This window comes from Fusarium keratoplasticum, chromosome 11, assembly GCF_025433545.1.
Source record: "Fusarium keratoplasticum isolate Fu6.1 chromosome 11, whole genome shotgun sequence".
NCBI lineage: Eukaryota > Fungi > Ascomycota > Sordariomycetes > Hypocreales > Nectriaceae > Fusarium > Fusarium keratoplasticum.
In genome coordinates this window covers 1,373,911-1,400,690 of record NC_070539.1, presented here as the reverse complement: position 1 = coordinate 1,400,690, position 26,780 = coordinate 1,373,911, and the positions used below count along the sequence as shown (strand labels likewise).

The following is a 26,780-nucleotide window of genomic DNA, read 5'->3' as shown; positions in this document are numbered from 1 at the left end:
GGATTCTGGGCATTCTGCGTTCGGCCTTGCTCAGGTTATGGGCGATACGATACGGGAGCAGCAGGGGACAGAAGGACCGTTCCGCTCAGTCCGGGTTTTGGTATGTGAGGAGGAAGTTGCTGGCACCGTGCATGCAAGATGTGTAGAAGGTCGTTGGTAGTTCGTTGGTAGATGTTGGTAGATAATTAACAATGAAGCGCAGACTCTATCGAAAACTATATGAGGGCTCTGGGGAACATGTTCTAGTTAATGTTCAACATAAGCCGTTAGACGCCGTTTCCCTGTGGACTGTCATCATACCAAGTGCTGTTCCAGCCCCCCTCATCCATCATTTGACAACTCATTAGACTATCAAAGAACGCGGTATCAACTCCCTGAAACGCCCAATCACCTGAATCTGCCATGAGATCTGGCATCGGGATATCAAACATGTCTAGCTCCGTCTGCTGGGCGATGGAGACTTCATCATTGATGAGTAGATGCTGAGGCAGATGTAGAGGCTCCTCGGACGATGTGTAGGAGGTTAACCCGCTAGAAACAGCTGATGACATCGTGTGTGAGCTGTCTGTTTGGGTTATGCTGGGTGCGGCTTCAAGACACGGTGAAACAAACGAGTCCTGAGGCGCCATCTTGACAGTTCCAAAATATGGAACTTTGAGGAAGAAAGAACGTTCCCCTTGCCCGTTGTCGCTGTCATCACGCGTTTCATCGACAATGCCGAAGTTATAGGCGTCGCCGGTCTTTGCGGAGTCCGCCTCGAGGATCATTAAGCGTCTCGCTAGCTTTGCAGTCTCCCTTGTCAGTTCATCTCCGTTGAGTCGGTTGAGCTCGTCCAGGGTTTCTATCGTTTTCTCTACCAGCGCCCTATCCCCGAGGCGTTGGTGCTTCAAGAGCCATGTAGAGTCCTGGCCATCACGGCTGAGGTGAGCGAGGAGGAGAGTCAGGGAGGCTGTCAAGGCGCAAAAGTCGACGGGGCGGCAGCAAAAGACGATTCTGACAATAGATCTGAAGGCGATGTACCTGTTCAGAACCTCGCGGCTGGCGTATGTGCAGACCGTCTTGTTGTAGTCGTACTGATGACTAGGCGTCTTGCGAAGGAGATATGGGAGATGAAGAACCGTGAGTAGATTGTAGTGAATAATTTGCATCTGTGCATTTACCACAAGTGCCATCAAGTCGTCGCCAGTCATACCGGGGCGAAGCTCAAGTGGTGCCCACCAGTTGCTTGGGATACTGTCGGCAATTCTGTTCATTGTCTCATCGATCTTCTGGGTGGCGGTAAGGTCGCCATGGCTGCTAAGCTGGTTGTTGTTGATGATTTGCTCACAAATATCAACCTGGAACCTCTCAAACCATTCTGCGTCTGTCTTGTTGACCTTTTTCTCCTCGGATCCAAACTTCGCATTCGTGATGGAACTCGACATGCCGAGGAGAAGGGATATGTAGCGTTCTAGATAAGCGATATGTGCCCAGGCTACATCTCCCGAGACACGGGTCGCCGGATCGTGTTGTTTCGGAGTGGTATGAGGGGCTTTGCGATGCATCCCCATGAACTGAGCCAGTGTTGCGGCGCGGCGCAGAGTTACCAATGCTCGACGAAGGTTGCCGCAGTTGACGAGGTAGACTCCTTCATAGACGAGACACTCGAGTCCTTCGAGAGAGTCTAGGAGATCGTCGTGACAGGTCACCTTGCTTGAGGCAAGAGAGTAGCACTTGTGCATAGCTTCACCAGTACACATACCCAAATGAAGGGACTGGCGGTTGAACGAAAGATCTAGTTGCTGTATGCAAAGAGCGAGCTGCAATAGCTTTCTTGCGAGAACGACCGGGTGGGCGGTGACTGGAGGGAGGATCGACAGCATAGCAGCTGATACAGAGTTGCCTTCCTCAAACAGCTCTCTGTAGGAATTGCAGAGTGCTTGTAGATAAATAGCAGCTCTCCCAGACCCGAAGAGAAGATCGACATCATGTTGAGATGGTAAAGCGGCGTGGAGGATTTGACATGTTCCCGCGAACTCAGGCAGGGCAAAATGACTTGATGCCGTGGTGTTGTCTGATGTTCTCTGTATTCAGGCTAGTCTACTTAGGAACGACTAATATGGTAAAAGGTAGGTACTTACCAGCGCTATTTCGGTGACTACATGATGGATAGAGTCTCCGTGGCTAGTATCGCCAATGTCCTGCCAGTCGTCTCTGGCACTCCGGTCTTCCGCCGACACTTTTGGAACGGGCAATTGGCTCTGCGACGCGTCGTGCTCATCGCCCAGGCCGTCTGCGAGGAATCTTTCAGTGAGCTTCGCAAGCATCTGCTCTATTCTTTCCAGCCTCTCTGCCGTCCTTGGATCATGTTCAGGTTTGGATGCAGCGATGTCGACAAACTCTTGGCCTACACAACGCGTGCCTCGGCGCTGACATCCCACACATGTGGCAGACGAGAGATTGTCAAAGAAACATCTTGTCTTTCGCCTCTTGCCTGAAGAAACGGTCAACACTATTCAGAAAAGTCGAATCTGGCTCGTACATTCTGCGCAGCTATGGGTGCCCTTGCGCAAGAGCCGCCTTGGCGTGGATGGCCCAACGGTCTCGCTAGCGCATGTATTCTCTTGATCCATGGGTTTCGGTAATGGGAATAGTCGGCGGGAGGATCTCCGTGTGTAGATACTCTGTAAAGGTGGAAAGGAGTAAACAGATCTTTTCCGCCGTCGCTCCGCCGAAGATGGGAGATCGAATTGATAGCTAGCGTCTTACTCAGATTTTAGCTCTGCCACAGTTTCATGGCTGGATCAATATGCTTCCGGGTCGCCTTAGATTGGGCTGGGACGCCACATAATGCTACTCTGTCTTTGCTAAGCGTTGGGTCAAGGCTTACCAGCCAGAGGCAGGCCGGAGCCTCGTCCGCCGGTGTAAGTCAGTGTAGTTGCATATATAGATAGGATGGAATGGTTATGATATTCAGTATCAACAAACCCCGAGCCACTCTTTGCAGAGAGATCTACATCCGCAAAAACTTTCCATCAATAATGTCTTCAGGCCCATCACCAGTTGAACTTCGTCTTCATCCCTTAGGATGGAGATCTGCCCCAGAATCGGAGCGATATTCCCTCTCCCTCATGGGTCACATCATGCCCAAGGTCTACGTCGCTGTTGCCGAAGTGTTTGCTCTCCCAGAAGACACCAGCATTGAGGCGACAGTTCGTAACATGACCGCTGGACTGGAGTTTACACTATCCCAGTTCCCAATCCTTAGTGGTGTTCTGGAGATGAACGCTACCACTGGGACTATGTGGGTGGCTAGGAAGCGGGACTCGACTGCCAGCTTGCACGTCAAGCACATGCTAGGCCAAGACGAGTTCCCTAGCTACAAGGAACTGGCCGAAAAACACGTAAGGCTCCCCTAATCTCTTGTAAAGAGCCACAATACTGACGAGAAACAGTTCCCAGCAAGTGCCCTCAAAGGAAGCCAACTCCTCCCCGAATTCGTCACAGCCAAACCACTCCACTCTCCCCTTGGTGACAACAACGAGGAGGGAATCGCTGTTGCTGCCTTTCAACTCAACTTCATCCGAGGTGGTCTCGTCATTGGTCTGGCCATCCATCACTCTGTATCCGACGGGCCAGGATGTGATGGATTCTTGACCACCTGGGCAGAAAACACTGTTGCTGCGGCAAATGGAACTCCGTTCATTCCTACGAAGCATCAGTTTAGCATTCACGGCACTCCTCTTGACATTGAAAGCCCAACGAAGGCTAGAGTCGAGGAGCTTAGCAAGATGTTCCCCGTTGTGCGAGATGCTGGCGGCCCGATGCCACCTCCTCCCGCCGGTTTCGTGATGCCTTCCTTGGTTGCCCAGATGTGGCACTTTCCCAAGAGCAAGCTTGACTTGCTGAAGTCTACGGCTTCGAACCAGGATGGAGGCAGCTGGATTTCTACCTACGATGCAATCATGGCTCTCCTGTGGAGTAGCATCACCCGTGCGAAGCTGGAGATGCTCAAGCCAGACCCAGAATTCAAGGCAATCCTGGTCCATGCCGTCGATACCAGAAAGGTCTGGAACCCACCACTGCCTGATCGCTTCTTGGGTGTTGGCGCTGCCGCCGCGCGCTGCGAGCCATTGGCAGTCAAGGACATCGTCGCGGGCAACCTGCCCCAGCTTGCGACGTCGGTACGAGGCTCAATCAACGCCATCACTCCAGAGTACCTTTCGAACCTGCTTCAGTGGGTAGCTGGACACGAGGATCAGCGATTCCTCGAGATCAGCATCAATTCGTTCCTAGGCATCGATCTCGGCGCGTCCAGCTGGCAGGGCATGACTGCGTACAAGGCGCACGACTTTGGCTTTGGACTTCCCAAGGCACTGAGATGGCCGAACCCAGGTTTTGAGGGCTTTGTGCTGCTGTATCCTAGCCGAGCGGGGTCTGTTGATGCGGCTGAGAATGAAGGCATTGAAGTGTGTGTCTGCCTGGAGGAGAGCTGCCACAAGAGGTTGTTGGAGGATGAAGTGCTCATGGAGTATGCACAGCCTAGGGGAGACTAGAGACAAGGTGCAAGTTGCTATTATGTAGGGTTTGTGTACAGTCGTTGAGAGAAGGTAGCTTGGAGGTAGACAAAGGGTGAGGCAATGTTGATAGATTGAAGAATATGGAGATTTGATGGACTCTCATTAGAAAATAAGTAAACTGACATCGTAACCTTTCGCGCTTCCGAGACTCCGAATTCATCCGCTAGACTTTGGCAACAGCCACGATGGCACCTCCAGCACCGCCCTCTTGAAGAACAACAACAGCTTCCTCACCCGGCTTCATTGAGTCCCTAGAAGCAGGCAGCGGAATCGTTAGATTTCCTCCGGTCCACTCTCCAATCTTCATGACATTCGTCACTGCATTGCGGTGGTTGAGCTTCTTGCCCTTGTTGGGACCCTTCCCAATCTTGACCTTTTCATCACTGGCTCGGTAAAGGATGACAAGAATGTCATGTCTATCCACCGTTTCGGCAGTTGAATCAATTCTGACATCAGTGTCGTTGGCGTCAAGATAAATGTTCCATCCCATTCCTGCCCGAGCAGTCCTGGCCTGTTGAACAAGCTGTTGGACATCTCCGGCGGAAGAGCCATCGGCCACGCCATTGATGACGATCTGAGGAGTAAAGATACTCTTGCGTTGCCACTTCATAGCGTAAGCTCTCTGACGCTGGTCTGAGGTGTTGTTTGCAAAGGTGTCTTTCCAGCCAGTGTGGTCAAACAGCGTGACGTTGTAGGTAAGAAGAAGAAGGTTGGGGTCCTTTGTCGCGTCGAGAATATCAGGGACAGCGGCTGGGCAGGATTGGCAGCCTTGGGATTGAAAGAGTTCAATGAGGGAGAGGGGTTCAAAGTCGACGAAGCAAGCGGCCGTGTGCTTGTGATTGGGGTCCTCGCCAATGGGATGGCCATGGTCGTCGAGAGCGACGGCGCAGACCATGGGGGGTTGCTTCTTCCGGCGGAAGAGCTTGGCAAGGAGAGAAGCCATTGATTTGGAAGATGAATATGTATGAGAACGAGGAGGGGATGTTGAGAAAGGATTGGGGTGTTGAAGAAGTAGAAGATGAAGATCAGGAGAGCGAGAAATCGCGTTTATATAGATGAGCCTCGAGAAAAGAGTCAAGAAAATTTGATATCTTGTTTTTGAGCAGTCTTTCAAGACTCGTTACGCTCTCTCTTAGATGCCAGCGACAAAAGTCCGTGCCAAAAAGTTGGTTGTCCACCCAATATGCAGCTTGGGTTGCAGGTACATCATATCAGCCCCATTACGAGGTGGATAAACTGGTATTGTAAAGCCCGCAATCTGCCGGCGGAGGTAGCCCATCCTATCACGAAGCTATAATGATTCCAATAGCTCCCACCATCTCGATGAGCTGAAAAGCAGGTCGTCAGCCCTGTCGGGCTAAGACAGGGGTCTCCAGTGGAGGGAGCGGAGCCGTCATCATAGCCACGCCGAGGCAGCTCGCATTCTCCTTCCGAAAGGGGTATAGCATCGATATGCAGTGCCGTTTGAATTGATTCCATTTCTGGGGAAGGATATGATTGGTTTTTGGTGTTTGACATTGTCGTCAGCAGAAGCAATGTTTGGATTCTACGTGCTGTGCCTCCAAGCCCAATCTGAGTCTGCCTTGGGCTCGATGCGTCCTGGTCAGCTATGCCATTGTGACACAGAGGAGTCATCCCACTTTCAAGGGCCATGTTAGTCTCTTTGAGAACCCTCCAATGATATGGCAAGTTTCGCATCTGGTATTTGAGTTTATCTCGGCTGCTCGAAGTTTCTTGCTGAAATTGGTCGAGACATAGAGTACGCCTCTGGATAGGCAGTGAAACCGCCTTGTAGGCCTCGGTCGCTCGCAATTCCTCAACATCTAAGGCCTGCGCCGCGTAGATAGAGAATCAGGGAGAAGACGATTGAACATATCTGTACGAGTATTAAAGATCAGTAGCAACTATTGAATTTGATGAAATCAATGAACCTCCAAACCGATCTCAAAAGTGTCAGCTCTTGCAAACTTGCAACAATAAACTGAGGATCAAGAGAGTCCATCAAAACGACGTGAGAATGAGTCCTAACGGTATGTTATGCTCCTAAAAAGTCCCATACTGAGCTTAGTTCTGATACGGAATAGACCCGTCCAGCGGATCTTCGGAACCAAGAGACGGCACACATGCTGGAGATAACAACCGTCCACTTGCTCAATACCAGGTTAGAGAATATCTATCAGTCTGTAAGAGGATGGCTGTTTTTGCTAACTTCAGTACTGATCCAGAGCCAACGGGATAGTGGATCAACAGCAAACTCTTCCGAGAAACCACCCAATCCAACCACTACGCCTGTCATCTACGGTCTCGTGCCTACGGATTTCTTTTCCTTTGTAAACATGAGTGATGCTGGCAACAAGAAGAGCAGCTCTTAGGATGTAACTTATTTTGATTGAAGCTTTAGTGGGCTTGGAGTATTTGGAAAGGCGTGTATAAACTGTGGAGCGCTAATTCGCCCTATGTATCTCTGTCGGGGGTGTACGAATAGTTCTCTGGATTAGCGAGTTTCAGCGTACTAGAATTGATATAGACTATCATGTTAAGCTGATTGCCTTTTGTTTTTGTTTCTCATAAGACCTTCGGTGTTCGAGAAGTGAGTGATTGAAATAAGAACGACAGGCAAGTCACGATGAAACTGGCCGCGTTTATCAAAGAATACATGTCCTAGATGCAAGTATTATAAAACTACCAATTCGAACCGTAATGTAAAAAGGCCTTTCACAATGAACATGAAAGGTAAAGAGAAAGAAAACCATATCCTACAGCCCCTCCCTTTTCAGCTCCATCGCAATCTCCAACACGGAATGCGCTCTCCTCAATAAGCAGATCTTTAAAGACCGTTAGACTCCAAAAAGTTGGTAATAACCTTGTACGCTCCAGTGGCGTTGTGGTGGAAGTTGAAGTTGTGGCTGGCGTGCGGGTGGAGGTACGGCTGGAACTTGGCATTCTTCCAGATGGTGCGGGCAGGCTCCTCGAAGATGCCCTCGCATTCTCCATCACAGATGATGTAGTCGGTCTTGCCCGTGATGGCCTATCATGTGTTATTATGGGCTGGAAGTAAAGGGTTAGAGAACTTACGAGAGCTGCGCCAGTGAAGCGGCTGGCATCAAAGTTGCCATCGGTGATGGTGAGAAACTCTCCGATGCCGAATGCTTGCTTGTATTCTTCGCAGTAGGATGCAGTAGGCATATCATAGTAGGGATACTTGAAGTACCTATTTACTTGTGAGTCGATGGGTATGGGACGACGACACACAGTGCTTACGTGTTGATCTGCGCAACGCTATCAACCCAGGTCAGGTATCCAGGGTCAAGGAGCCCAAAGCGACGAGGGTTCTGAAGAGATGCGACCCGAGGAACAAAAGAGCGAACTAGTCCGTTTGCATTCAATCCAGTTGTGTTGTAGTTGATGGCAGTCAAGATAGCAGCGTCGGCAATGTCTGGGTTTTCAGCCACGGCGAAGTGAGTGACAAAAGATCCGAAAGAGAAGCCCATGACGGCGAGCTTGTTGGGTTTTCCAAATGTGCCAGTGTACTGGCCATCCTTGACTAGCTTGGCGAGCTCAACGAGGATGGTCTTTTGCTTACGAAGCTGGTTGGTGAAGCCAGAGACTCTGAATATTAGGTTAGTTTTGGTTCCACATATGAGACGAGAGAGGCTCACTTCTCAGATTCACCGGTGCCTAGGCGATCATAGAACCAGACAGAGTAGCCCTGGCTGATGGCGTGCTGAACAAAGTTGTACTTGTCAGGCTCGTAGGCAGAGTTCCAATGAGTGCGAGCCTGTCCGATGCCATGGGTGGCAAGAATGACGGTCTTCTTCTTGCTGGATTTTTTTGGAGTGCAGAAGGAGGCGGCGAGCGTGAAGGTCTCGGTCTCATTCTTGGTGCCGGTGATGGGACTGGGGTAGCCAGCACTGGCTCGAGTTGTGGCAGCCGTCAGGAAGTCTTGGAGTGCATAATCGTCCTTCCAGTCGGGAAAGTCAAAGATGAGGTTCTCAGACGTGATGGTGACTGGAACCTTGTACTCCCAGCAGTCGGCAGTCGGTGGATAGTATGGCTGGGTCAAGGCCAGGGCATCAGAGGCGCCAGAAGGGTAGACCTTGCCGGAAGCAAGGCCAGAAGTGAAGAGAGAGGTAAGGATGAGATGAGTGGAACGCATCTTGTAATTTTGAATGAAAGGACTGAAGAAGAGGGAGTTGAGAAGTTGAATGGGATGATGAAGGAAGGGATTGTGAAATTCTGTTTCAATCACCTTGATCCTTTATACCTGAATTTTCTGATGTTGGATTTCATTGCTGTCCATGAGCACGGCGGAGCATTTCGTCACTTTCTAGGCCCAGTATACCTCAATCTCGCTCATTGTATCCGCAAACAGTTTTGTATCAGCACTGGTACCTCGGCGGAAGAAACCCATGTTGCACCGCATCACCATCAGCCATCGGCATGTTGAAGTTCAGCCCTAATGATGACAGTTCCCCTGCGCCAATCAGGCCTGTGAATTGGCACCGCTGTATCGGACCCTCCGGGCTACGGTCAGCACTAATGCCGGCGGTTGAAGCGTGGCGTAGTTAGCTTGTCAGCTGTAACGCTAGCATAAGATATAAGAACAGGGCAGCCGATTGGGAACCATTGCGCGAGCTGCCGAGGAACATTCACAACCTGCGAGATTTGACTGACGGCTTTCACCATGGTTGGCGTTCCCGGTCGCAGCAAAGGCTGCAACACCTGCAGAAAGCGCAGAGTCAAGTGCGGTAAGATCTCACTGATTCTCCACGAGTAATTGGCGTACTGATTGCTTAGATGAAACTAAGCCCGTCTGTGTACGTTGTACCAAGGGGGGCTTTGAATGCCTGGGATACATCAGGGACCGAGTTTGGCGGCACACTTCGACCGCTCCATTTCCGACTATGGAACCTACAGAAGCGACGTCGGCGGGGCAGAACGCTTCAGCCAGTTCCAGCAAAGACACCGACCTTACGAATACTCGGGTTGCCTCCCCACCACCCGAGATGAGCTTGATTGCTTTTCAAGGAGACTTTTGCTTCTCCTTCATGTTTTCCAACTTTGTATGGCGTAGCTACGGAGCCCCTTGGCTTGATCAAGCTGCGGCAGGGAAACTCGGTCGTCTCTCTCTAGATGCCACCAAGGCCCTGTCACAAGCCAACTTTGGGAAGTCAAATCACCAGTCCGATATTGAACTCAAGGGAGTCATACAGTATGGAAAGTGTCTCGAGAGTTTGGCTCAAGAACTAGGGAGTAGCTGCAGGCGGGACCTGCTGGTACCTATTCTTGTTCTGATGATGCATGCAGTGAGCAGATTGAACATCCCTGAAGAAATTGGGTAGCTGATGACATATCTAGGCGTCTCATGCCGATCAAACCGGAGCTGTATCTCATCTGCGAGGGCTTGCGAGGCTACTACACATCTGTGGACCGGAAGCCTTCCAGCAGCAGCCTCTGCTCAATGCGTTTGAGGCAGCAAGAGCAACGCTGGTAAGAAGGATCGGGATGATGAACATGATTGCCAAGCTAATATTGTTACTGTAGCTCGTTGCCAGCTTGTACGGTAAGCAGCCTCTGTTTCTTGAAGAGGAACGCTGGCGAGCTGTGCCGTTTGCGGCGAATGCTGCGTCCAAGACACCGCAAAGCTATCTACTCGATATTCTCGTTGCTGTGCCGAGAATACTCCACGACCACGCCGCGTATGAGTCCATGGATGAGGCTCAACAGACTCCATACGGAGAATTGTTGAGAAGAACCGAGGCACTCCTTGTTTCGCTCTATCGTTGGCGTTGGCAATGGCAAGCCCGCTCTGGTGATCAAGTGGAAGTTGATGCTGGTATCACTTCACAGCTCAATGGTCCAGCAGCCGAGGCTCTAGGCTCCATCGGCACTTCAAGGCAATCGGGACGCCTTAGGTTCGGCAAATTCACTCTTGCGACAGAGCTTATGCTCTACAATGCTACGCTGATGTGGCTGCTTGCGTTGCTGTGGAAGATGGACCCTCTTGGCGCGAGCCAACGCATCGAAACTTGTGCAACAACTGCCACACCTGCAGAAGCCTCTCTCAGATACCTAAGGTTCGAGCCACTCCGGAGACCTGGTGCTTCAGTCTCGGTTCGAGATCCCGCCATGGAGATCCTCCGCGCTTTCGAGTGGGTGACCCGCCATCACAGCCGAAGCAAGGAGCCCACGTTCCTGTACCTATTCCCAGTTGGGATGGCACTGAGCGTCATAGAGAAGGAGCCTGAGGCGAAGGCTTGGGCTATCAGTCTGCTGAATAGAAGCCCCATCACGGCGAATTATGCTCAAGGGCAGAACCCGGCTGGGTTCGGCTTTTATGTCACTCGGGAGGCACTTCATCCAGAGACGGTCGACGCAGAGTTGCAACTCTTTTCGGAGCAGGATCTACAACAACTTGCAATATGATGTATGGAGTTGGAAAGACTGGACTTCTGGGGAAGGTCAAGTGAGGGGTACAGTTCTCGATCAAGCCATGCTGGACATGGGTCGAAGCGCAAGGCTACAGACTGGAAGCTGGTCTTGGTAAGCAGAGAGCCAAGACAGGCTGGAGCCAAATAATCCATAACCAGACAAACGATGCGCTTCTCGTGTGGTACGACGTCCGTTGAATTAGTAAGATGGCTTGATTACCAATCTCCTAGGCATCGCGTCATTGTCCTACGAGATAAATAGATGTTTCAAGGCTCTGAATTCCGGCCCCACGTAGTCAAAGAGTATCATTGCACTCAAGTCTTCACTCCTGAACAACATCAACCATGGCGCCGACGTCCAACAAGTCCTTCATCTACAAGAAGATCCCAGACGTTTATCTAGTTCCCGGGGAGCATATCGTCGTTGAAGACCGGCCCTTGGATCTTGATTCTGCCCCGCTTGAGGGTGGAATCCTTGTCAAGGTCTTTTATTCCTCCCTAGACCCCTACATCCGTGATCGCACGCGCGATCCCTCCATCGAGGACTTCATTCCAGCTCTCGATGTCGATACTCCCATCGTCAGCGCCATTGTCGGCCGTGTCATTCGGTCCGAGTCTGAGAAGTACCAAACCGGAGATCTCGTGATGGCCTTTTACGGCGACCACGTCGAGTATGCTCTCATCAAGGGAGATAAGCTCGAAGACGCCGGCTTGTGGAAGATCTCCAAGCCCCATGGGCTGGACATTACGTACTTCCTAGGCGTGCTGGGAATGCCAGGTACCACAGCGTTCCAAGGCCTGTACAACATTGGTAAGCCCAAGAAGGGGGAGACCATATTTGTCAGCGCCGCAGCCGGGTCAGTTGGGCAGCTTGTTGGGCAACTCGCCAAGGCCGAAGGACTCAAAGTCATTGGCTCGGCGGGCAGCCAAGCCAAGATTGACTTTGTGGTCAATGAACTCGGCTTCGATGGGGCTTTCAACTACAAGACGGACGAACCTGGCGAGGCGCTGAAGAGACTGGCGCCCGAGGGAATCGACATTTTCTGGGACGGCGTTGGTGGACCACAGCTAGATGCTGCCTTGATGGCTCTGAAGCCATACGGACGCATTATTTCGTGCGGAACAGTAAGTACGATCGGTCCAGATTTTGGAACAGAGCTAACCGAAGTATAGATGGCTATGTACCATGACAAGCCTGAGGACTTGTACGGCGTCAAGAACCTTTGGGTGGTCCCCAACAAGTACCTCAAGATGGAAGGCTTCATCGTAGACCTCTCAATCGACAAGTACGAAGCCATGATAGAAAAGGTTGCGCCTCTGATCGCCTCTGGCCAGTTCAAGGTCCTCCAGGACATCACCGTCGGGATCGAGAATGGGCCCGAAGCTTTGGCAGGGATCTTTACAGGCAAGAACTTTGGGAAAGGTGTTCTTCAGATTGCGGAGCCTGATGCATAGTGTGAAGCAGTATATAAATCCTTTTTTTTTTTCTTTATTGTCTTGAATGACGAGTCCGCGAGGCCGTGAACCACAACAGCAAAAGTTACAGTCATTAATACAAGATTGCATTAAAACATAATACCATATCCAAGGACTAATTACCTCAGCAAATTAATAAAATATATGCCTAGAACTTGGACAAACCAACACTTTTACTAGTTGAGAGGCTGCTTGGATAACTGATCTGATTCTAAGACGCCGTGGGGAAAGAGGACGGGGTTCTCATCCACGGAATGGCAGAGAGCAGTTAAGTCGCCAAATCCTAACAACTCCATAATCTCGATCCCCATCCCCAAGTGTTGCGCCGCGAATCCACAGCCCTGGTTCCGCAGGCGGGCTGATCTTCCTGGTCCCCCACAATCAAGATTTGCCCGCCAAGCAAATCTTATGCCTGAAGCAACACCAGCGCCTCTAACAAAGCGATCTGCGGACCGCTGCCAGTAATTAGTGGTGGTGGCCCACGAATATAGATAAGTGCAAAGACGCTCCTGTTGTGTTGGATTTGCGCAAAGCCTCGAAAGTTAGAGCCTTGGAACGGTATCCAAGTCAACCACAACTGTCTTCTGGCTCAGTTATCCCATCAAGGGTCGGGCTTCAACAATGGAAAAAACACGATAGACCACCTCAACTTCGATGGAACAAGAAATAGACGATAGTAACTAGGAAAGATTTCCACTAACGTACATGATAAGCGAGTGGGACAGACAAGCGAGTGGGACAAAAATCCCTCAACCTACATCATCTCCACTTGATCAATTGATTCATCACCAAAAAAGATGTCTAGCTCAAATACTGAGGCTAGAATCCTTCTTGCCCTTCAAGCCCTTCAAAATGACCCAAAACTAAGCCTCCGGCGCGCTGCAGAGATATATGATATTCGTCGTATGAAGCTCTGGCGCCGGCAGCAAGGCATCCAGTCTCAACGCGATACTATCCCTAAATCACGTAAACTATCAGATCTAGAAGAACAGATCCTTATTCACTTTATTCTTGATCTACGGAGGGCGCTTTCAAAAGTTATGTCCTACGCTAACGAGAGCCCCTGGTCAGGAAAAAGCAAAGAAAGCAAGGATTAGCATTTTACATACGATTTTCTATGGGGCTATTCCCAGCGGTACTTCTTGGGCTTCCTGCCGTGCCGGCCTTCGCGATACTCATTGCCGCCTTCATTTTCAATGACTTTCTGTATATGTATAGGTATTCTTTCGATCCAGCTTTGGATCTTAGCTTGTGGAAGCTCCTTCCAAGCTGCTTTCCACGCCTTGATAGCTTCTGGCCGGCTGCTAGGGGCGCCTTTCTTCGTAGTTATTCTCTTCATCCACGGCCACGCAGCCTCGATCGCGTTCAGGTCCGGCGAATTGCCACACCAAAGAAGGCGTTGGACTTCGTATAGGTCATAAACCCGCTGTTGAATGCGGTGACTATGTGCCGGTGCCTTATCTTCTTGTACGACTGTGTTAGGCCTCTCCTTGGCGCATTCCTTTGCGAAAGGAATCATCTTGGGGATCAAGATCATAGTCTGATATCGATACCAATCGATTCCTCCTTTCGAGCCTCTCATCAGCTTGCCGTGACTCTTATCCCACTTCCACTGCGGCTTTGGCCCGGGAAGCTGACGTAGGTGTAGCCTTTTCATACCATTTGATAGCTCCCACTCTTCCCGCATCAGCGGCTCAAGCTCCTCGTTCATCGTATCGATAATTGCAGTGGCTTCCTTCTTCTCCTTTGCGGTCTCTGGAGACCAGCAATGACAAGGGCCCTTCTTATCATACGAAAAGGCAGCCCAAAACATAAACTCACTGGCGCCTTTCCATCTCTCGCGAATACAGCTGCGAGTAAAGGCCTCGTCTGACCGTCGCCATACACGATAGCCGCCCCGACGATGGAGAAGGATTACAGAAGTCTCATCTGACCAAATGACATTCTTCCAATCCTCGAGGGTCCAGTCTTTATGGGCAAGACACCATTCTAGTCTTTCCTTCCTCATCTTCTTCGTCAGTCCAGGCTTCCTCGTCGGTTTGGTCTTCTGGAAGCCGGCTTTTCGTAGTATCCGCCAAATCGTGACCGCGGAGATATCGTATCCTTCGAGACTGAGCTCGCCGGCGATATCAGCACACGTCTTTTCCCTCCCATAGCGATCCCGGCGTACCTTCGATATAACTGCCTGCTGGGCCTCATCGGTCTGCTTCCTAGGGCGCCCAGTACGGGGGGCATCTTCGATATGCTCGTCAAGAATAACCAGCGGTCTGCTGGCCGGCTCGAAGCCTCTTTCTATGGCCCTCGCATAGATACGGTTGACTTGACGGTCGGAAAGGTTAAGAATACCGGCGATCTCTTGGGTGGTCTTGCCGCCGGAGGGGCATTTCCACGCAATAACTAAAGCCCGGGTTGCGTTGTTGGTGCGTGGCTTTGAGGCCATTATGGTTAACCAGATTGAAACAGGAGCAAGAATGATGAGGGGGAAAGTCCCTAGTAATTTTGGTGGGCAAATACTGAAGTTGCTTTTTCTCAAAGGTGGGGCCAAGTAGCATTAGCGCCTTGGCAGGACATAACTTTTGAAAGCGCCCTCCGTAGATTCGCGAGGATTCCCCCCCCGGCTTCGTGGTGTAAAAGAAATGGCTGATCAATTGCTTGCCGACCGCGACGCGTCACCAGTCGGCACCCGCTGGGCTTCAAACTTCGTTAAGCGACACCCAGCCCTTAAGACGCGTTTTTTTCGCAAATACGACTACCAGAGAGCAAAGTGCGAAGACCCAACGATTATCCGCGATTGGTTTCGGCTTGTGGCGAACACAATCGCGAAGTACGGCATCCGATCAGATGATATCTATAACTTTGATGAGACTGGCTTTCTTATGGGCATGATTGCAAGCGGAATGGTTGTCACAGGCTCAGAAAGGCGTTCAAAGCCAAAATCAGTGCAGCCTGGGAACCGGGAATGGATTACGGTCATTCAAGCGATCAATGCGGAAGGCCAGGCGATCCAGCCATTTATCATCGGTGCGGGCCAATATCACCTCGCCAATTGGTACCAAGATAGCAACCTCCCGGGTGATTGGGCTATTGCAACGACCCAAAATGGCTGGACCGATAACGAGACCGGTCTAGAGTGGCTAAAGCACTTTGACCGATGCACAGCCAAACGATCAAATAGTCGCTATCGTCTTCTGATCCTTGATGGCCACGAAAGTCACCACTCTATCGAATTTGAGAGATATTGTGAGGAGAAGAAGATTATCCGGCTTTGTATGCCACCTCATTCCTCTCATCTACTCCAGCCCCTTGATGTTGGGTGCTTTGGGCTGCTTAAGAAGGCTTATGGTCGAGAAATAGAGCATTTGATCAGATGCTCTATTACCCACGTTTCGAAGACTGAGTTCTTTCCGGCCTTCTACGCCGCATATGAGGCCACTATGACGGAAAGAAATATCAGGGGGGCTTTTAAAGGAGCTGGCCTTGTTCCTCTTGACCCAGAAACTGTGGTCTCAAAGCTTGATGTGCAGCTACGGACGCCAACGCCGGTTGAGGAGGCAGCTGAACCGTCGACCCCTTGGGCTTCAAAGACCCCAAAGACTGTGCTTGAGGCCCAATCTCAGTCTGAATACCTTGAAAGACGGATTAGAAGGCACCAAAGCAGCTCTCCAGAGTCAATTCTTGAAGCATTAAAGTCTCTTGCAAAGGGAACAAAGGCAGTTATGCATGAGATGGCTCTCGTGAGGGCAGAGGTCCAAGACCTTCGACAGGCAAATGAGATACTAAGCCGGCGCCGGAGAGCAAAAAGGACTAGACTGCAGAAAAGAGGGGTAATGACGGTAGAGGAAGGAAGGCAAGCAATTGATCAAATGGATGTGGATACGCAGGTAGTGGCCGAATCGTCGAGGAGTGGTGGTCGAGGGAGGTCAGTCGGACCGGGTGTTCGGCGATGTAGTATCTGTGGCAAGCCCGGGCATAATGCAAGGACTTGTCAGATGGTGATTGAGACGTCTGGGGAAGAGTATAGTGAGTAGTTTTAATTGATTAAATGGTCTGTGGTGTTTTTATAATAGTTTTTAATCTTAGGGGTAAGGAAAAGTGTCCCCCTCGCTTGTCTGTCCCACTCGCTTATCATGTACGTTATGTTAATGCCACTGATGAATCTCACTAAGGCCATCCACCATTGACCTCAATCAGCTGCCCACTGATTGAAGATGAACCGTCTCCCAGGAGGTACAAAATCACGTCCGCGATTTCTTCAGGTTCCGATAGGCTCTTGAAAGCACCTTTGTATGCTGCATTATGCGAGTCGTCTCCCGCCATCCCCTGTATCATTGGCGTATTCACAGCCCCCGGGGCCACCGTGTTGACCCTGAACGATTCAGGCCCCCATTCCTGAGCAAATGTGCGAGAGAGACCGAGCACGGCATGCTTGCTGGCAACGTACCCCGAAAGCCCATGGATACCCCTAACCGACGCCATGGACCCCAAGTTGACGATACTCGCCGCTCGATGCTCCTTGGACCCTGAAGTGTTCTCTCTCGATGCTTTGACAAAGTTGCGGAATTCTGTGTTCGTGTTCCATGTTCCCATAACGTTGACATCCCAAAGTAAGCGGAAGCTTTCATCCGAGTTCTCAGAACTGTCTGTGGCGCGCAGGATGCCAGCACAGTTGACCAAACCGCGGAGCTCTGGGTCTTGGTGTGAGATTTTATCGAAAACAGACTTGACACTTGCTCGTGAGGAAACATCGACTTTTGAGAACGGTACTAGTTCCCCAGGAGTGGATGAGTGGATGGGGATTTCGGATAAATCGAGAGCATAGGCCTTGGCTGACAGTTCAAGGAGCTTTTTGACGATTGCTTTCCCAATCCCGGATGCTCCCCCTGTAACGACGAAAGCCTGACCAGCAAGGCTCATGGTAGCGGAGTGCAGATGGCGACGGTGTAGAAAAGAATAGGGTCTCCTCGACAATAACAGATTACTCCTGACGCATCCAAGAGTTGGGACATTGCATCTTGTGTCATGAGAGGGGCCGCGAATTATATCATTTTGGCTGAAGTGGAAAGTTCCAAGAAGCCAAGACTCAGATGCTCTCAAGGCCACGCATCCCACGCGTCCCGCGGGTGCGGTTCCCATCACAAGCCAATCGCTTCATGACGGAAATCGGGAGCTTCACCGATGGCAGTAGCCATCTTACTTTTAGTAGTATGAGCTCCATATCACTAGAGATGAGGATTCATGACTGAATCGTTGATACAGAACACATTTCAAAGTTTACCATGTCTAATTTTCAGGAGATCTTACGGGGCAATCGCGACAGCGTTGGTACGAGGGATCAGCTTCATGCAACCAACCTGTCCAAGCACCGGGGGTCAAGAAATAAACGAGTTGCTACAACGGATCCCGCGGTCCCCGTCCTTGCAAGTGTTCGCATTGCCTTTGTCGTTGGGTTTGGAGTAAAGTTCATGACAAGAATAGCCGAATGAGGTGAGGGGTTCGATGCCAAAGTAAGGCCATTATTAATGCTGCCCCTGCTGGTGCTATACGGGGTAGACGCGAGGTGCAGCGCGCGTTCCGCGGCTACGAAACCCCTAGCATCAACATTCACCACACACTTCATTCCGAGTAATTCCTAAGCACCTCCACGCCGAGACAACCAACGGTCAGAAAAATGGTTTCAGACAGATGGAGCGGGGTCAGCTCGTTGAGCGCAAAACTTTCCGCAAGTTGCCTTGGCAGGCTATAAGAAACCCCAAGACCATTGAGACAGACGCCGGAGATCGCATCATGGTTGATGCTTGGTTCGGCATTGTGCGCAAGTCGTCAATAGTGCACTATATTATCGTGATGGTTTCGGTACGAAATTCACATGCCGTCTGAGCATGATTGTCCACAAACCCAAATCTCCCATCCCACTGGCCTTCCCGAGTGTAATTCCCGTCCTCCAGTTTCTTTAAGACAAGACCATAAGTTTTTGGAAATTCTTCCTTTGATCTCACGTACTGAGACTCTCCAACAGCGAGAAAAAACGCCTCTTTGTGTGTTGAGAGCCATGTGTCAATGGAATCATCCCCATCCCACTCGAAACTCTCATCGGGCTTTAGTTCGAAATGATGTCCAAGAGCAGATGTACCATTTTCCCAACCAATTCTTGGGGGTAGATCCTCCCGAATAGTCTGGCAATCCGAAAATACTAATGCATCGACAGTGACTAAAGGTCCCGTCAAAGTCAGCGAGGCAGACTTGACTTGGCCAAACGGGTTATTGGGGTCGACTAGTTCCACGGACACATCCACCATCTTGGCCAGGTCCGTATTCTGCTCGCTCGGGATGAGGTCACCCCTTACGCGACAGTCCATGCTTGCCCAACTCCAAGATGGGGCCCGCCATGTCTGGGATCTTGTCATCCACCCGATCGAAGAGGTATGCCAGAGGAGCCCCCAAGGCATGGTGTCACGAAAGATGCCGGCGCAGTAGTCACCCTTGAACCAAGACGCACACCTTCTGGCGACAGCCGCGAACGCAACGAGCTTGTCTGCGACAGGGAACGTGAGCTCACGGTCCGTGTACATATCCACAAAATCTCGGTAGAAGTCAAAAAGGTCGCCATCTTCCCGGATGTTATACTCGGCGACAAAGTTGGCGTCGAATCCTGGCCCTTGGGCATTGTCATTGCTGAAGGGGAGGTATTCCGTGATTGATCTTTGGCGGCCACATTCCCACGAAATGCGATCTGAGGAAAAGTACAAGGTTCTAGGTGAAAGGAGTCTCTCCTGAAAGATCCATGCTCTTTTCGTGAGGGGAGCCTCCTCTCGTGCCCAGGCGAAATCATCCACGGTGTATACCTCGCAGAGATTTATCCCATCTAAACTATCAATTAGCTGGGTCTAAGAGTGGACCAAGGTTGTGATTACCTGTACTCTTGAATTCATTTTCATCGGTGACAAACTGGGCATTTTGCCTCTGCGGTTTGAAAAAGGGTGTCCAGACACAGCAGTCTTGTAGATACCTGGGATCCCTCTCACGGAAGGCTCCCTCGTGGGCACTCGCTGAAGCGTCAATGGCGATGTTGAGCTCGCAGTTGAGATAGACCTTGAACATTTCTTCTGACTGCAAGAGCCAGTCAGAGTGAGAGTCTTGTATGATGCAAAGAGAGTCGATCCAAAGGTATGGGATGTCCAGTCGACGGCAGGTGATGATGGCGTCGCGGAAACTAGCAGGGAGTTTTTCCATTGGGATTTCTCGTCGGAACTTGCTCTCTTTGTCAGTTTTGAGCATCAGGAAGTCGGGATTCGGTCCCCAACAATGACTCAAAGCGGCGTAACCGCCTTCAAGTTGGGCGTCTTCTCGATTAACCAGGCGTGGCTGCTGATGATGGGTTCCGACCTCGATGAGACGCCCGGGATGCCAATTTTCATGCTGCTGTCGGCATCGCTGTTCGCACCCATGATCGGCTTTACAATTCTCTAGCCAGTGCTTAGCCAACTTGGCGACATTCTCATCACCCGTGCTATCCGGGATGTCTCTGAGAGGAGGGAGCTCGCTTCGGACTCTACAAGGGTCCGATTCCAGGTCGGCAGTGACCTGACTAAGAAATTTGTCGTATCCAGGCGGTGCGTTGGCGTCTGCTGAGGTATTAACATAGAATTGCCACTCTTGCGACGCAGTCACTTCTTTGTGTGTGGTTCTGAAGCAGATCAAAATCAAGTAATGCCTCTCAATTCCAATTTCCCAATCGATGGCATATTCCAATGGTGATGCGAAGTGGTTGCTGGATGTCAAGTGGACATGGAGGCACATCCTGCAGCCGTTCTTGGCAGCTGTGACTAGACTTTGTTCGTCCGGATGGTGAGGGCCATTCAAGGTGCCCCTGAAGAAGATGGACATGCACATTGCACAAAGCATTCTGAAGACTTGGGTGGAGCTTGAAGGCAAGCGAGAGAAATAAAGATACAGGTTGAGATGGATGTGCGAGCTTATGCTTATGTGCCTCAGCTGACAACGGATCCGGGCGGGGCTTTGAGGGGCCAAGAAGCATCCTTGTCAATCCAGGATGCCTGGAGGAGGATCGTGTTTTTCCATTGGCGCTAACGTTTCAGCCTGTTCTGCAACAAGATCTCCATGATCCTCACCTTTGGCATGGGTACCAGGGCGTATGCACGCGCAGAGTACTAGAGAATGTGTTGAACTTCAAGAATACATAGGCGCAAAGGAGAATAGCAGGGACCCATTTGAGATCTTAATATCGCGTTCTTGAAATAAACATCAATCATATAGTGTTGCCTTTGATTCCCCTACAGGAAGTCACTTGACACTCGCTTTGGCTCAAAGTAACTCGCCTACCAAGTGCACCACTATCTCTTACTTCTATGATGATAAGCTTATGGAACATGGTTCAAAAGCCGGGGCCAATGCATGCTTAACGTCCCTGCATGATATTCACCTGGTAGTCTGGAACGGCAGCTGTGATACGGTACGTTAAGTTGACGTTAGAATATGTCTGAACGCTTCCGCCATTGACGTCAGGTTTCAGCTTCGGGGCAATATCGGCATTCTCTCAGTGTATGCGAACAAACAAAGTGTGGAGTAGGAATGCTTAGATATATCCATGACGGCATCATGATGTCAACCGAGTGTGTTCACTCAAGTATAATCGTTGCCTTCTCTGCTCATTTCAACTTTCATAACTTTCATCTGTGAGGGCTTTCTAGTACTATAATCTCTCATAAACGCAAAGTTGCAGTATAACTTGCGCCGGACATCGTTTGTCAATAGCCGCACTATCCATCGCCTACCTGACTCGTTCATACACGCTACTACCATCATGGTGCACAACGTGAGGACGTACGTTCCTGAGGCATCTACCCATGTTCTTGCGTTGACTAACAATACAACAGAAACGAAGAGTTCAAGGAAGCCCTTGAGAAGTATGACATTGTCGTCGTCGACTTCTTCGCCACGTGGTGTGAGCCATGCAAAGCCATTGCTCCCGTCTATGCACAGTAAGCCAGACACTGATCCGAACGCTGGCTGCCAGCTACTAACATTAATTCCAGCTGCCACGAGTTGGACAAGTTTAAGGATTTTCGGTTCCTCAAGATCAATGTGGATGAACTGCCTGACCTGTGTAAGGAGTTGAAAGTGTCCTCCATGCCGACGTTTCAGCTGTACAAAAAGGGCGAGAAGATTGGTGAACTGCAGGGCGCTGATCGTGAAGGTCTGATTAAGTTACTAGAGAAGGGCCTGGAATAATTGCCTGACACTGTCTAGGCGATCTTTTTCACCATGCCGTCTTGAACATTGTGTGGTCTTATTGATTGGCAACCCTTCTTATCGACCTAGATAGTTCATGGTAATGAAGCTGATCGCGGAGTCCAAGGGACGCGAACTTCTCCAGTTCAGAGATCCTTCTGTCCAAGCTGCTTCTCCGGCGCACTGTCTATCGGTGTCCAAGGACATTGCAAACTTGGAGTTGGCTCGAATAATTGGTCCTTTCCAGTAGATGAGATAAACAGGAATGGTAACAGCAAATGCGAGGCACGTAAGAATAGTGCCGGCCTACTCCAGGTGATTCTTTCTTCCCACGTTCTCGGAACGTGGCGTCGAGCACATGGCTACGATACCGGCCAGGAAATCTTAAGCGAAGCCATTTTCTCCCGTGGCTGAAGCAGAGGAGGGCCAATATGCTCGTCAACTGTGTTATAAAGGATACTCTCAAAGGGAAGAGGGACTTATTGGCAATCATATAATGAACTGTGGACAGATAGATACCAAAGTGGTAATGGCAATAAGACATGGAAAGACCATGGGTGCGATCCAGTGCGGCTGGAGTGGACCGAGAGAAGTCCAAACAAAGCCAAACAAACCGATAGTTTCGAACGATGCGGGATACAGCAGCCACTTACAACGGTGCTCAGGGGTCAAAGCATCAACTCCCTTGGCCTTGATAACGCGATGATCCCGAATGATACATGACACATAGGAGGGGTGGGCAACGTGTAGCCGATGTTGATGGGGATGGAAGTCCAGGCCTTTTCAAGGCTTCCAAAACCCAATTGGTCAAAGGCCTGGTTTAAACTTCCTGGGAAGGTAAAGATGAGGGCATCAGAAAACCCTGAGAGAAGGCTGGTTTCCTATGCCTGGGGCCAAGGGTTTGAAAGAGCCTTGTGGACCAACTATTGGCTCAGTCCTTTACAGTAAGCAGCTAGAAAGGACTCCCTTGACACATCCGTCTTGATACTTGCCCGCTCATCGAAATCATCTTTAAGGACTGGCATCATGGTTGGTACTAACGATGGGTCAATGGTGGAACAAATGACGGTGGCCGTGGAAACCGGACTTGACGACTCTGTTGCCGCCGGAAGTCCGATATCTGCTGCATAAGAGTATTCTTACAGTAAATGACGTTTTTTATCCATATCTCACGCAAAAAGATTCTAATGCGCGTTCTATGCTTGTGGCAGTACCAACGGTCTCATCCATCCTCGGCGGGCTTCGAACAGGGTCAGGATTGCACACATTTTCACAACGTATCTGAGACGACGCTGTGCAATTGGAGGCCTCCAGATGGACGAGCAGGCATTCGCTCAGGACACATTCATATTACATAACTAGATCGAGGCCTGCTACGGCATTAGTGTACATCGATAGTCTTTCTTGTGACGAGAAGGTCCCAAGGGGCCTTGGCTCCCTCTAGAAACGAGCCAGTTGTGAGAGAATTGGATGACAAAAAGCTGCCTGGGCTTCGGCGGCTTGAATCTAAGTTTTGATTCCCAAAAAGCTGTCTACCTTGGTGTCTCACTTGGCTTTTCACGGAGCATGAGAAAGTACCACTGATCTCACGTTCACTTTATCATCGATTAGCTAGATTGCTTGACATATTCTCTGTTTGATCATTGGCCCCGATTGCTTCGACAAGAGTTTTAACGGAGAGGCATTGCTGTTCGATCACTTGCGTGTCATTTGCAGTCAACAAAAATTAGCTTTGCTTGATCCAACTTGTTGAACCTGGAAGTGAAACTATCACGTAAGAGCACAGTTCCAAATACTGCAACCTGATATTTCAGCGAAGGGCGTGACATCTGTGCTACTTTGTCTACCGCTGGCGCAGCAACGCCTCAGAAGGGGCAAGACGGTATCACCAGCAAGAGTGAGAAAAGGGGTCTGTCTTGTACAGTGTGAGCGGCACTCAGCCTGAACCTTGCCCTTGACTCATTTGGATTCACTTCTTGTCAGCCTGATTTCTTCCATTCTTCAATACGTCCCCAGACTCACACGTCTTTACCATTGGTTCATCTTAGCCACGAGTGTAGACCACTCTGCCTTTGTACATCAGAAAGGAGCCGCGTTACAGACTGGCAAATCCGTGGTTTCCCTTCAATTCTACCAGACCCCGACTCTTCATCATGGATTGGTTCATTCGTGCAATGATCTCTCTGAGTTTTTTTCTATCACCACAAAACATCTCGGCGATTCTCTCGGGGGCGAGTTTCCACAGAGGTTTCATCATCAAAACTTTCTTATGGGGCGACGCATGTTGGGTCAGTCATTAAAACTTTCATCTTTAGAAATTCGTGGCAGTGCAATACGGAGACACAGAAGCCAGTTCTGCTTCATCCACCCAACCATATGAAGTATAGGTACTTATCAAGCTAAGTGACTATGGGTAGGAGTGATTATCTTGAAGCATGGGAATGTTGTCTGTGAATCCCAGGACTATCACTTCTCAACTCGAGTAGAAAAATTAGCTTTTTTTTTTATCCAAGTTGGGTTATCAAAGAGAGCTTCAGTAATCTATTCGTCCCAATCTCCCGGGAGGAGGAAGAGTACGAATTCTATCTGCCAGAGTTGAAAAATTGACATGATCATCTGGTCGACTTTCTTTCAACGGTTATCTATGCCTTTCAAACTCTCTTTGAGCCTCTGAATATTGTTCACTGCCAAGCGTGGCCATAAATTGCCAGTCATTCCCTCTGTGTTCTCGACTTATTCCCTTTGTCTTCAACTCTCATTCGTTTCTTTGTCCGAATGCAGCTTCTTTGCTATTCACACTAACATACGATCAACACTGCTCCCAAACGGCAAAAGCACATCGAACGTCTGGCATCTGCATCAAACGTTCTTCTGTTATCAGAGTACCTGCTCCGCCATCTTGGCCTCTACCTCTAAGCACACCTGTCAATGTCTTATTGCTACCTCTCGTCACCGGCATACCCGTTGCTGTTCTCTGCTAGCATAATTTTCGCCCTTCCATTCGAAATACCTCTTTCTTCTTCTTCTTCACCAATATGCTACCTGCCAGCCTAGCTACAGAACTGGACATTAGTCAAGAAGAGATGGACTTTTCTGCAGAGGACATATATTCTGTTTGTCCTGGTTGCACCCGCGTCCGATTCACAGCCGCACTTGTCCGCAGCGCCATCGCCCACATTTCCAACATCTCAGTCGTTGAAGGACACGAGTTACAGAACGTCTGGTTCCGGATGCATCACTTAGACAAGGCCATGGACAGGGTTGAGGAACGGTTTGGCGGCGACACAACACCGCCGGAGCTGGGATCCCCCAAACATAATGTTATGTGGGTTATCAACGTGTGCCTGGATACCCTGAGCTATATTATCACGGCTTTGAATGCGTACGGCTACAGGTTACAGGCGGAAACACAGCATCACTTCTCGGTCTTTCGTCATCAGCTTGACAACATCCTTACCATCATTGTGGCGATCATCAAAGCGCCAGTTCCGCTCCTGAAGCCTGAAGTTCCACTCCTGAATGCTAAGGATTGTCACGAGGGCATGAAATTGCCCAGTGACCCTTTGTCGTCTCCCCAGCTATCGCAGGCAAGAGAGGGACTAGATGGTGAGGAGTTGTCCGAATCACCAGCACTTACACTGGACTACGACCAACCATCCCCTGCCAGCGGATTTCAGACGCAAAAGGGGCCAGAAAATGTTCATTCCTCATCGCCGTCTTGGCTAGAGTCCCACGATGAATCATGGACGTTTAAAATGGTCCAAACATCTTCTTGCAACGGCTCTTCTAAGAGCTAGGCTTTGAAGGCTATGGCACCATGACTACCTCACCCTTGGTTTCCAGTGAAAGGTTATGGGCACAAAGGGAATATTGGTTGTGGCGTGGTGGGCAGATGCTTTGCGGGGATGATACACAGTGATTGGCGACAGCGATATACAATGGCGTCTGGGCGTGAGTCAAAGGTTACGGACATTGCATAATTGGCGGCTGTTTTACAAGTTTTTAGCAAGTTTTTTTGATTAGTTGGTGTAATGATTTAATGGCGTTACGAAACACATGTCCTTACCTACCTATGATGTAGTATTTTCCTTGTGAATTGATGCTAGAGTCATGAGAGCTCTGTATGTTCCACCAGAAGCTTCGGGGTTAATGTTTCTAGTCTTTGACAAAAAGACTTTGGACAACCTCTCTCTTTTGTCTTGCTCTACTATTGAGATTATTTCTTGCTGACGGCAATGACTCCTGCAATAACTGTAACTTCTGATAGCATCGGCAGTAGATGTCGGATAGATGTCGCTATTTCACGCCCGAAAATTACCTCTTTAGCAATGCGTTTTTATTCCCGTTGCTTTTCCAAGCTCGGCAGTCGCGGCTGTTGACTGACACGTCGTATTGCTTCCCGTCTTGATCCGGCAGTTATATGTTGTGTTGGTTGAGACCTGCATTCGCATGCCGCGTCCCCCTGGCTCCGGTTAAACCGGATCAATACACCTTGCTTATATGCTCGTCTTATGAAACATGGACCTGCGATCGTACGGTGGAAAGGCAAAGACGGCTTGACAGCGCGGTCGTGCTATTTAAAACATCCATCCATCAGAGCCTGCAGCCAAGCCGTCATGTCAAATAAGCTTAACAGACCAATATCGACGCCATGTGTCAACACTATTGTCCAGTAGAGCGTGTGCATCTGTCATTGACGTGGCGACTCAGCCTCGTGATGCATGGCTGCGGCCGGCGGGTGGACCCCCATGTTTCTAGTAGCATGACAGCTGTACAACATCTTGAAACCCTGCCTATTAATAGAAGGAGATGGCAAGGATGTTTTACTGTTATGTTGGTTGTGTGTTGGTTGAGTGCCGTGTTGGCCGAACGTTGGTTTCAAGATGTTCGAGATGGAGGAGAGTGTCCACCGAGAATCATGCATGGACTCTTCTCGAAAACCGGTTGTTGAGTGGCAAAGAAAAAAAACCGCGCATATTCATTCGAGGTTTGAGACACTGGTTGAGGGCCAAGAATTCGAGGGCGTATTATTCGACGGGGAGTCAAGAAGCCGTGGGTATATTAT

General features: G+C 50.0%; 10 protein-coding genes across 10 annotated transcripts; 5 read left to right on the top strand and 5 right to left on the bottom strand.

Moving 5' to 3' along the window:
* Positions 1–266: 266 nt before the first annotated feature.
* NCS57_01328500 (uncharacterized protein) lies at positions 267–2,306 on the bottom strand (the record flags this gene model as incomplete). Its single annotated transcript, XM_053062928.1, has 2 exons — positions 267–2,063; positions 2,121–2,306. The coding sequence occupies 2 exons, from the start codon at positions 2,304–2,306 to the stop codon at positions 267–269; spliced, it is 1,983 nt and encodes a 660-aa protein (XP_052907823.1).
* A 714-nt stretch (positions 2,307–3,020) lies between these two features.
* On the top strand, positions 3,021–4,535 carry NCS57_01328400 (uncharacterized protein; the record flags this gene model as incomplete). Its single annotated transcript, XM_053062927.1, has 2 exons — positions 3,021–3,383; positions 3,435–4,535. The coding sequence occupies 2 exons, from the start codon at positions 3,021–3,023 to the stop codon at positions 4,533–4,535; spliced, it is 1,464 nt and encodes a 487-aa protein (XP_052907822.1).
* Positions 4,536–4,722: 187 nt separating this feature from the next.
* Positions 4,723–5,502, bottom strand: NCS57_01328300 (uncharacterized protein; the record flags this gene model as incomplete). The annotated part of the gene is made up of 1 exon (XM_053062926.1): positions 4,723–5,502. One exon carries the CDS (start codon positions 5,500–5,502, stop codon positions 4,723–4,725), a length of 780 nt encoding a protein of 259 aa, XP_052907821.1.
* Positions 5,503–7,386: 1,884 nt separating this feature from the next.
* NCS57_01328200 (Hydrolase-4 domain-containing protein) lies at positions 7,387–8,715 on the bottom strand (the record flags this gene model as incomplete). The annotated part of the gene is made up of 4 exons (XM_053062925.1): positions 7,387–7,587; positions 7,635–7,770; positions 7,821–8,168; positions 8,219–8,715. The coding sequence occupies 4 exons, from the start codon at positions 8,713–8,715 to the stop codon at positions 7,387–7,389; spliced, it is 1,182 nt and encodes a 393-aa protein (XP_052907820.1).
* Positions 8,716–9,243: 528 nt separating this feature from the next.
* Positions 9,244–10,985, top strand: NCS57_01328100 (Zn(2)-C6 fungal-type domain-containing protein; the record flags this gene model as incomplete). Its single annotated transcript, XM_053062924.1, has 4 exons — positions 9,244–9,307; positions 9,357–9,865; positions 9,918–10,049; positions 10,104–10,985. 4 exons carry the CDS (start codon positions 9,244–9,246, stop codon positions 10,983–10,985), a joined length of 1,587 nt encoding a protein of 528 aa, XP_052907819.1.
* Positions 10,986–11,335: 350 nt separating this feature from the next.
* Positions 11,336–12,445, top strand: NCS57_01328000 (PKS-ER domain-containing protein; the record flags this gene model as incomplete). Its single annotated transcript, XM_053062923.1, has 2 exons — positions 11,336–12,115; positions 12,164–12,445. The coding sequence occupies 2 exons, from the start codon at positions 11,336–11,338 to the stop codon at positions 12,443–12,445; spliced, it is 1,062 nt and encodes a 353-aa protein (XP_052907818.1).
* A 4,182-nt stretch (positions 12,446–16,627) lies between these two features.
* Positions 16,628–17,380, bottom strand: NCS57_01327900 (uncharacterized protein; the record flags this gene model as incomplete). The annotated part of the gene is made up of 1 exon (XM_053062922.1): positions 16,628–17,380. The coding sequence occupies one exon, from the start codon at positions 17,378–17,380 to the stop codon at positions 16,628–16,630; it is 753 nt and encodes a 250-aa protein (XP_052907817.1).
* Positions 17,381–18,297: 917 nt separating this feature from the next.
* Positions 18,298–20,368, bottom strand: NCS57_01327800 (HET domain-containing protein; the record flags this gene model as incomplete). Its single annotated transcript, XM_053062921.1, has 2 exons — positions 18,298–19,328; positions 19,378–20,368. The coding sequence occupies 2 exons, from the start codon at positions 20,366–20,368 to the stop codon at positions 18,298–18,300; spliced, it is 2,022 nt and encodes a 673-aa protein (XP_052907816.1).
* Positions 20,369–21,287: 919 nt separating this feature from the next.
* Positions 21,288–21,715, top strand: NCS57_01327700 (Thioredoxin domain-containing protein; the record flags this gene model as incomplete). Its single annotated transcript, XM_053062920.1, has 3 exons — positions 21,288–21,307; positions 21,361–21,465; positions 21,520–21,715. The coding sequence occupies 3 exons, from the start codon at positions 21,288–21,290 to the stop codon at positions 21,713–21,715; spliced, it is 321 nt and encodes a 106-aa protein (XP_052907815.1).
* A 3,035-nt stretch (positions 21,716–24,750) lies between these two features.
* On the top strand, positions 24,751–25,512 carry NCS57_01327600 (uncharacterized protein; the record flags this gene model as incomplete). The annotated part of the gene is made up of 1 exon (XM_053062919.1): positions 24,751–25,512. The coding sequence occupies one exon, from the start codon at positions 24,751–24,753 to the stop codon at positions 25,510–25,512; it is 762 nt and encodes a 253-aa protein (XP_052907814.1).
* Positions 25,513–26,780: the final 1,268 nt, after the last annotated feature.